The sequence below is a fragment of the Protomyctophum bolini genome (genome assembly GCF_963924005.1).
Source record: "Protomyctophum bolini genome assembly, chromosome: 24".
NCBI classification, from domain to species: Eukaryota; Metazoa; Chordata; class Actinopteri; order Myctophiformes; family Myctophidae; genus Protomyctophum; species Protomyctophum bolini.
The window spans coordinates 13,530,806-13,541,411 of NC_137885.1; the positions used below are offsets into that span (position 1 = coordinate 13,530,806).

Sequence of the window (10,606 nt, forward strand, 5' to 3'; positions counted from 1 at the left end):
GAGAGAGAGAGAGAGAGGGAGAGAGAGAGAGAGAGAGAGAGAGAGAGAGAAAGGGGGGTGATGAATGCGTTCCTGGCGCCATTCAACAGGCGGCCTGTGGTGTCACTTGGACTGTCGCGCGGATCGATTCACCCGTAGAGCAACACATGTCACCATCAATAGAGCTCTCATCAGCTGTCATTCAGAAGCACTCCTCCCAGACGCAGGACAGCCAGCCACCGTCGGTCCAAGAGAGAGTGGGGTGAAGCTGTGGATGGATGGGTGGGTAGGATATAGGCCTTACCAGTGCTCCATGTTTTTACGCACAGTTTATTTGGCGTTTTTAAAAACAAAACAAAAAAAAGAATAATAAAAGATTAATACTGCGTTTTGACTGCATGAGGTCTCTTTTGATCCATTTTTAACCACTTAAACCCGTAAAACGGACCTGAGTTTATTGGCTGTGTCTGTACTCGGACCGCTTTCTTCACACCAAATCTCCCCCTCAAAAATAGCCGATCTACAAAGCCCACAAGAAATGACAGTTGCAAATGCTGTGAGATTGTAAATCCGCTATTTGTGGGGGGGGGGGGGGGGGGGGGGGGGGGGGGCTAATGTCTCCCAACCAGAATATGGGATGCTGCTGCATTGGGGGGATCAAGTGGTTAAGTGTTTATTTATTTTAGTTTTTTTTTGTTATGGTCTGGCTTGCTCCAACTGTTGGTGCTGGCTGCGGATGGCGAAGCGGCTGACGTGCACGGGATGGGCACCACGATCTTGGGGTTCCGCGAGGGCTCGCCCGTCTTGTTGTTGACGTTGCCCGCCTTGACGCGCTTCCACTTGGCGCGGCGGTTCTGGAACCAAGATCTTCACCTGCACCTCGCATCAGCTTGAGCGCGTGCGCGATCTGCGAGCGCTCGGTGAGCGACAGGTACTTCTTGCAGTGGAACTCCTTCTCCAGCTCCAGCAGCTGCTCACTGGTGAAGGCCGTGCGCCGCCGCCGGTTCTTGCCCGTGGACGTGGTGCTGCCGCCGCCGCCCGCGCCGCCGTCGTCCCGGGGGCCTCCTCCTCCGTTGGCCCCTCGGCATCCTTGTTGGGGCCTCCCGGGAGGTTGTCGTCGGAGCTGTAGTCCAGGTCGCTGTCCATGTAGCTCTCGTCTTTCCTGTTGCACTCGTCGCTGTCGTCTTTATTGCCGCCGTGATGGAGCGCTCTGACTATATACAAAAACATAATATATAATAAAAACACGGTTTTATAAATGTCTTAATGTATAGCTCCGAGAGTGTACAAAATGGAAATGGTATAGCCTATAATTAATTTAATATGAAGGATCCCAAATGGAACAAGCTGTATATAATAGTGCTTTCCTATTGAACTGTATAGCCTACTTCCCTGTGCTTTCTTCTGCAAACCGTTAATAAAGTAGGCCTATATAGCCTATTCAATCAATCATTCAATCAATGGATACATAGCGCCTAAATTAACCTCACTCCTAATCCAACCCCCCCCCCCCCCTTCCAAAAGAAACTGAGACAAGAGTTGAACATGACATCTGGATGTTTCTCATGTCATTATCAATCAGCGTTGTGCTTTTGATGCTCGATGCCTGCGTGCGTGCGTGCAGCGATCGAGGGCCATTTAAAATCGGAACACATTATATGACAAAAAGCAGCACTGCCCAATATAGGGAGCCTTTAACGCATAATTACGCACGGCCGCCCGGCGCGTTTTTTCTTTCTTTTCGTGATCATCATATATAGGCTGTACATTATGGTCGGAGAGCAGAGCAGTGCGCGTAATTCTCTCTACCTCCCCCCAGAGCAGACCCCCTCTCTGTGATTTAGGGCCTATAGCCCTATACGATTGCAATAATTGCCTTAAAATTCACCGAACCAGACCAGAAATGAAATAGGCCTATACAAATTTCAGCTGGCTAACTTTATATAAAAAACAAATATTAATAATTAAAGTTATATATATATATATATATATATATATATATATATATATATATATATATATATAGGCCTACATTTAAACGCCGACGCAGATGTTGGTCGTTATTAAAATGAGCGCAGCAGCGATTACAGTGATTTGTTGAAGGGGTTACAGACTCGCCGCCGGCGTCACTCCAAAAGCCCTGAACACCCTCCTGGGGATTTATTTGACATGGGATGTATTTACGGCTGGTAGGAATCCACGATGGGTCTGGCTCCAGTTATAGACAGACCTACCACGTGTCAGTCTCAGTACAGTATGTGTTATTTAGAATTATACTTTTTCAGCCACCAGTCATCAAAAATCCTTAAACATTCTCTGGAAATTCCATAGAATTTTTCTATGTTTTAAGATGGAATAAAACATAGAAAAACGTAATTTCCTTCTGCTATACACCGGATAATTTGTTTACACTAAATGTATATAATTAAATTAAATGTAACACTGAGGAGTTATCTGTCGGCTATACACCACCACGGCTCTAGTTATTATTTTAAGGAAATCTCATTCAAATGTCATCCATTTATCCAATTGTATCCAACTGTTAATTGAGACATTACAGATATCTGACATTACAGATATCTGTTCCAAAAACGAAAAGCAAAGAGCCTGCTACCTGTGGCTGACTCCGGGTCGTGGAAGCTGTCCTTCCCGAGGAACGACTTCCCTTCGTCGGCTCCCTCCAAGCAGCGGCCGTGGCTACTGAGCGCGTCCGGAGCCTTGTCAAACACCGAGTGCAGGGACGAGGGAGGCTGCGAGCCGAACTTCCTGATGGCCGCCTCCTGGTGCTGCTGCGAAGCCGCAGAGGACGCCGAAGAAGAGCCGGAGGAGGAGAAGCCGCCGCCGGCCGCGCCGGGGAGAGACGCCATGAGCGTGGAGGTGAGCGCCATGCCCTGCGCCAGGCTGGAGCAGAAGCTGTTCTGGAGCCCGGGCGGGATCTGGTGGTGGATGGTGGCCGGCGGAGGAGGCGGCGGCGGAGGGGGCGGCGGCGGCGGGAGCACCACCGACCGGTAGGGCATGAACATCGGGTAGCCGGTGTAGACGAAGTGTCCCGCCGGGCTAGCGTGCTGCGGCGGCCCGCCGCCGATCAGCGAGTCGATGCTGAAGGCGGTGGTGCTGCCCAGTGGCCGCTGCATCACCATGAAGGATGGGCTGAACGCGCCGCCCGCACTCATAGCCTATGATATGAACCGCCGGGTCGGGTGGTGTTGGGTGCTGCTTCTTGGACCGGTCAGGGGCGATGAGAAATGCTTTAGTTGTCCCGCGGATTCCGGAGCTGCGGAGAGGGGGAGTGAGGGTCCCCAAACCGGGGGAGGAGAAGAAGTTTCACACGCTGACGGCCGGGCCGGGTCGACCTATCCTCGTTTATTTACCTCATGCAGCAGACCTCTCAGAGACACCGATCATCATCATAATAATCCCCTCGTTAAATGTCCACTTCTCGCCGGTAATTCGACGCATCCCATCGAGATAAAGCGCACAGCGCAACCGCTTGACTTGGGGTTTTTTTAAAGTTATTGTAGGCCTGAAGTAAAAACAAAAATAAATAATGGTTAAAAGAATTAAAAACAAATAAATCACTTGTCCAGTGCGTGCGGTCCTGTCGCTGTCAGTGTGGTGGCGGTCGGATGATGATGTGACATTCACTTCAACTTGACGTGTCGCGGACGTGGTGTGTGTTGGTGTCGCGGAGCGGACTGTCTCTCCTGCTGCCGTTTCAACAGCATCCAGATGTTTGGCATTGGATTTTAAATTCCGCTCCCAAATGCTTCATCGACTCCCCCCCTCCCCTTCATCGTGTACCCAGCGCGGGCCCGCCCCCTCCCCGTCGCACCGCTCTCCAATTGGTCGCCCGGAGGACGGCCCTCTTCCGCCTCAAGCTCGTAGCTGATTGGTCGCAGAGAGGACGCGAGATGAGATCCCCCTTAAGAGTCTCGTGGATGAATGCCAATTACACATAATTGGGACTACAGGCCATTTAGAAACGTGAAAACATATCATTGTAAATAATAAGGTACATATATGTGTGTGTAAATAATAAGTCTATGACTGCACTCCCTCCCCCTGTGTGTGTGTAAATAATAAGTCTATGACTGCACTCCCTCCCCCTTGTGTGTGTGTGTGTGTGTGTGTGTGTGTGTGTGTGTGTGTGTGTTATTCTCTCCACTTGTCTTTATTATTCTCTCCATTTGTCAGCCCTATATTTCTGGTCTGCTTTCATAATGTACTGGGAAAAAATATGTATTTCAAAACAGTATACTAACTACGCTAATATTAGCCATTAGCCTCATCTGAGAGGATAATGTAGCCTATAGGCTATACATGCAATTGTGGAATTTACTGTACAATCAACAGTAAGCTATAGGTGAAAATGTCAAAAATCTAATTAGCTTGTCTGAAACTCACCCTCAAGACCTTTTCTTCTTCCAGTGATGTAGTGTAACTAACTTAAGTACAATTTAGAGGTATTACTTGAGTATTTTCGTTTCCTACCTCTCATACTTCTACATTAAATAGAAGTTCTACTCCACTGTATTTCAGTAATAAATTAATACAAATTATAAATCAACTAACACATTATGATATATCATATATCTTTACACATAAAGCCATTAAAATGAGCTCTGCCGTTAGCTGCAATATTCAATTGAATATTGTAGGTCACATAATTAACCAATCCAACGGAGTCTGTCCGGTAGCTCAAAAATGTTGTCGATCTGCTATTTTCCTGCAAAGGTTTTCACTCAGAATATATATATTATCCTTCGGTTTAAGTGGTTAATGCCTATTTATTCTTATTTTTAAACACCTTCTAAACCCCACCATCCCTATTCTGCAAAAACAAAATCTCATTCTCAACCATACCGGCCAATCACAATTTACATCCTCACTTTTGTCTTCAGTGTTTGTTTACACACTTTTGTCTTCAGTGGTTGTGTTTACACAGACCCTCAAAGCTGGATATAGGAGGGTGCCCCTCAAAAATAGCAGATATAGTACAAGCTCACCCAACCCGTGCATGGCTTTGTGATGCGTTATTGTGAGGTTGCTATTCTTTGCAAAGATATTTGGTTGAGTGAAAAAAATAGAAAGTGCAGTTGCAACTCAGGTCTGTTTCCTTTTGACTAGAGGTGTTAAGAGTATAGTTAACACAATCAGAGATTACTAGGCCTATTGTATCAATAATATTGTCTATAGTTAACAGGTGTGGATGTCTTTAGAACTAATTAGGCCTACAGTACACTATAAGTCACAAAGTATAGGGGTTACACACAGGAAGGCCAAGCTTGCTCAATGTACTTTAAAATAGCCAAGCACATTAACGTCTACACATTTAGATTGAAGTATAGCTGCTATCTCAGAGAGTAAAAAATGACCCACATTACATGGTTGTACATATAACATACATATTATATAATTTACATACATATATTACATAGGTTGAGACTATGGTTGCTGATTAAAAATCTTTGGTAGTTGTACACAATAACAGTAAATGACATAACAAACATGATATTCGCAAGGCCGTTCTGTATCCTTACACCACATCAGAACACAAAACGCAATGTAAAGAAGCCAGGGGTGAATCGGTATAGCCTATCCCTCCCCTGGAGACCTCTGGCCCGGCCGGCTGGCGTTCAGATCTCATGCATGCGGGGGTCTCTTGGGCCAAATCAAGGGCACGCATGGACACCTCTCCTCCCTAAGCCCCCCCCCCCCCCCCCCCCCCACCTAACCCATCACCCCCCCATGAGTCTCCAGGGTCACTGGGACGGGATCTCATTAAAAGGCTCTTGTCCTGATCATGTGCAACTGCAATGCAGACATTAAATAGCAGTATTTTTCAATTAGGGCTGACAAATTCAATCAAAATTCCATAGATTAGGATGAAATGAGGCATGGGTCATTTACAAGGGGATTTAATTGCACGGCCATTAGACAAATAGTACAGCAGCCACCGAGTCATTATCAATCATGCGGGGGCATCAATAGTAAAAGGTTGTAGGTGTGTGTGCGTGCGTGCCAGCGTCTGTACATGTGCAAGTGTGTGCATGAGTGAGAGTGTGTGTGTGTACGCACACGCGCGCTCATCAAGTCCGCGTACCACCACCACACTGCATTCTCCCACCCCACCGCCACGCACGGGCCACCGCCAACAGAAGCACATCGGCTAATAAATACCCCTCTTTTGTACTTATAAATTATCCAGTTTAATTAACAACACGGATTATGATTGGACTATGATTTAATTAAACCTTTCCTGCGTGCAAGGCAAGCGCGATCATTCATTATAGCCGCGGAGAAGGGGTGGGTGTGTGGGGGGAGGGTGGGGTGGGGGGGTATGGCGGAGCCAGGGTATATTAACTCGGCACTAAATGAAGCGGAGAGCTTTTGAGGGGGAGCCGCTTACATGATGATAGCGCCTAATATCTGATCCATCCTTCCAGCCGCAACAAGCGCCGATTATAATACGACGCCAAATAATGACTCCATAGAGGTGGATGAAACAGTTCAAAAAGAAAAAGAATGGGCCTCCCCCTCCCTCCCTCGAGTGCCCCTCCCTCTCTCTCTCCCCCTTTCCCCCCAGCATTTAAATCAGCATGTAAATGGATAACATTCCAGGATGAGTTTACCGATATTATTGTGTGTTGTAAGTACCGGGGATGTGGCATGGTGCGTGGCATGCGTGGGGGCAGCCATACGAAGCAATTACAGCGCAAAAAAGACGGCTATACTGCTGGCTGCTGCGTCTTTTTTGCGCTGTAATTGCTTCTAGCAGCCACACACACACACACACACGCACATGCGTGCACATAGCACAGCGATTGATGTTGGCTGTGGGTCGAGAGAGAGAGACGGGACGACGGCACGCGGGGAAAACGGGGAGAAAAATGGATTTGAGAAACGTTGCCCCGAGCGTAACACGGCAGCGCTGAACGGTGCTCCGTCAATGTGGAGCGATCAACCTTTTCATCAGCTCCCTCTAAATGCCAGCGCTGATTTATTCCGCTCGCTCCCGTTTTAGGAAAACACAGTAACACACACACACACACACGCGCGAGAGCAGAGGAGTCGTGTGGCGAATGCAGGGCTCAGAGAGTTGTGTAAAATGTGCACAAGTGGAAAAAACATCTTCTCATCTCTAATAATATTAGAGATGAGAAGATGTTTTTTCCACACACAAAAAATAATTTGGTGCAGGATATATATTATATATGCAGCACAAAATTATTTTTTGTGTGTTTTTATGTGTAATCCAGGCTTTTGAGGCCCCCCACACCCTGGGGCCCTAGTAAGTGTGTCCCACTTTTCCTCCCAGTCGGACGCCCCTGCGCACACTCGCGCACGCACGCACACACAGTTGAATGTTAACAAAAAAGTCAATAACATTAAATAAATCAAAAATAAATAAATAAAATTGAAATAGTGAAAATATCCAAGTCGACATGTTTTTTTCTTCAGAATTGTAAAAAAGAAATCCTAAAAGGGCCCACAAGATAGTCTACCGTTTACATGGTGGTGTAAAGAAAACGAGTAGCCCTGGACCGAATACTCTTCTCCTCCCCCCCCCCCCCCCCCGACGTCTAACCTGCTCAGACCGGATCAATGAACATTTAGGACTCCGATTGGATTTTTGATTATCGAAGCTGAAAGGAACCCGATTGATTTCGTCGCTTAAGGTTGCCCCTGACGATGGCTGATCCAATGAGGGAGAGGAGGGAGAGAGAGCGCCTGATGTGATGTGAATCGAGTTTCTGAACTGGCAAGCCAGCAGCAGTGGAGGCAGCAGCACCCACGGTTACTATTGATGGGTTCTCAACATCGGGCCCGGAGGCCACCCATAGGTGTCTGTCTGGATGGTCCCTTATGTCTGCGACTCTGTCTGAGAGCGTACTACAAATGGATCTTCTTTTATGGGGGGCCGCTGTCTGTGCAGGCCAAATGCTTCCTAAAGACATTAAAACGATTTAGAACCACTGCATTTATAGTTCACTATATCTCCTCCTTAATCAGAACTTATTCCCTTCAAGGACATTTCAACAACATTCAAGGACAGTTATTCCAGCAACCTCACACTTTCAGTAAAGTTGCGGATTTAAAATGGTTCATTCTTGCACTAATATATATATGTTTATGTTAATATATGTTTTGGGCTTTTCTGCCTTTACACAGTAAAGGCAGAAAAGGGGGAACAGGGGACAGGAAACAGGGGGGGGGGGGGGGGGCAGAGTGACACACAGCAAAGGCCATTGGGCTCAGGAATCGAACCTGCGACCTGCTGTCAGGTATGCAGACTAGGCACCTTAACCGCTATACTTTTTAGGGCATTTTCAGCCTATTGATATACAGTGAACTGACAGGAAATGGGGAGAGAGATGGGTGGGGGTGACATGCAGCAAAGGACGTTGGGATTGGGATTCGAACCCACGACACAGATTATTAACAGCCTATAGTGCCCAGATGGGTATACGCCAGTTGGGTAATTTCTGCTTTGTTCTTCACCCATTCTGGACGGGAACCCAGCCCTTTTGGTGTTTTAAGCATTATAGTCCGGCAGTCGAGGTGGACGGGTGGGAATTTTGGTATAATTTATAGTCTTTTTTTATTGGCCAAAGATATTGTCTATATACATATATTCATGAATCCACTTACTGACCGGCTGTTGATATTGGGCAATTTCTTTTATAGGGGTTTCTTGTTATCATTAACATCCTATGGCTGGCAAAAATGACAAACTTTCCTTTTGCTTTAAGTAGCATGTGACATGTCAAACTAGGGGGTTTTCATGATTCTGAATCCATTCCAAGCATTAGTTTTGCACAAAATACACTCCTTGAGCTAATAACAGCCATAGCCACTTGCCCAAAATATGCTGACCTCATCACATTTGTGCTGACCTCATTACATTTGTCATGACGTCTGGATTCATGAGCAAGTGGATTCATGAATGTATATATATATAGACAATATTCTAGGCCAATAAAAAATACTATATACCAAATTTCCCACTTTAAACAAAATAAGCCTGTCGGCTGCCGGACTGTTATGTTATACTTTAGCTATTGAAAAACTATTTTGTTTTTAATCGTGAAGATGTGGCGCAAATCTTGAATATATATTCTTTCAGAGCGAACGTTTTTCTGGGGGGGGTCCCTGGAACAACATATTTTCAGATGGGATTCAGCGGTGGATTCAGCGGTCAATTAAATAATATCTTTTGGGGGTCCCTGACATGAAAATGTCAAAATGTTTGAGAACCACCGACATAGAAACATGGGTTTTTCAGAAAACTGTGGACTTGGAAGCCTTTTTTAAGGCCTCAGGTCTAAATGGGTTAAGACAGACAGACAGACAGACAGACAGCACCTTGTAACATGAGCTTCAGGGTAGGTAGTAATAGTGAGGTGAATGGCTCGCCGTCGTATGGTATACCATGAAGGTAAAATGTCCCACGCCACATTAACTCCCAGCAGCAGCAGCACATTGATCAGGGCCGGACCGGAGCCGTCATGCCACTGAGGAATTCATTGATAGAAATATAAAGTTAGTGGGACCGCACGCACAGTATTAAAACTCATCGAGATTTATACACTGAAGGCATTCAGCTTGCTGACGCTCCGGATCGCGAGAGACTTACAATTAAGTAGACCGGTGGCGGCATAAAAATACAAGCGTGTAAATTCCTTTGATTGCCAAATATTACAAGCCCAAAGACGTCGAGGCAATGGACTAAAGAAGAGCAGAAGGGTGCAGTGAAATCCCGAGCATTCGTTTGACTCTGGAAGTGTAAAAAAGCAACCCATTTCTAGACTTTAAGAGTTAAATGAACACTGCGTGTTAGAGTTCCCAGATATAGACATTTGTATCTCTGTATTCAACGTTTAAATTAAAACCTGGAAGGTTGGGAGTTTTCTTACAACTATACACATGCATGAAAAAATCCTAAATGCATATTAGTGACATAGATGTTATTTCTGTGTACATGACATCCTTAACATAAATATCTCTGGGTCAATTCCTACAATTAGGTGTCCTTGAGAGAGAGAGAGTAGATTAATTAGCCATGACAATATTAGCCTCCCTCAATTATATATGACGAATAGTGAAAATAACAGAGCTTGAAGATCGACTATTTTATTTCTGAATTGTTTTTGGGCAATGTTCAATTAATGACATGGTGAAGGCATGTCATGTTGAAATAAAAATATATATTGTAATGAATGAAAAGTAATGTTGTCCAGCCTGTCTGTGTGGTAGAGCATGTTAATGAAAGCATAATACAACTGGGGGTGGTTGACTTTGGTCTCCCTGCTCTTCTATCGTGACATTTAGATCGATTCAAAAGTCATGTCTCACCTAGACACATCCATCCATCCATCCATCCATCTTCAACCGCTTATCCGTAGTTGGGTCGCGGGGGCAACAGCTCCACCAGAGTGCTCCAGACTTCCCTCTCCAGAGCAACATTAGTGACTTCCTCCCTGGGGGATCCCGAGACGTTTCAAGGCCATGTGAGTCAATGTGTTTCCTCCAACTGCGCCTTGGTCTGCCCCGGGGTCTCCTCCCAGTGCCTCAAGGACCTCCCTAGGGAGACACCCGAGAGGCATCCTAACCAGAAGCCCGGAAC

General features: G+C 46.0%; 1 protein-coding gene across 1 annotated transcript; it reads right to left on the bottom strand.

The window, feature by feature from the left end:
* Positions 1-675: 675 nt before the first annotated feature.
* On the bottom strand, positions 676-3,131 carry gbx2 (gastrulation brain homeobox 2; the record flags this gene model as incomplete). The annotated part of the gene is given in 6 exon segments (XM_080758193.1): positions 676-743; positions 746-842; positions 844-864; positions 866-1,068; positions 1,071-1,193; positions 2,594-3,131. Coding segments are annotated over 6 exon segments (1,038 nt in total). The 5' UTR covers positions 3,120-3,131.
* Between the last annotated feature and the right edge of the window lie 7,475 nt (positions 3,132-10,606).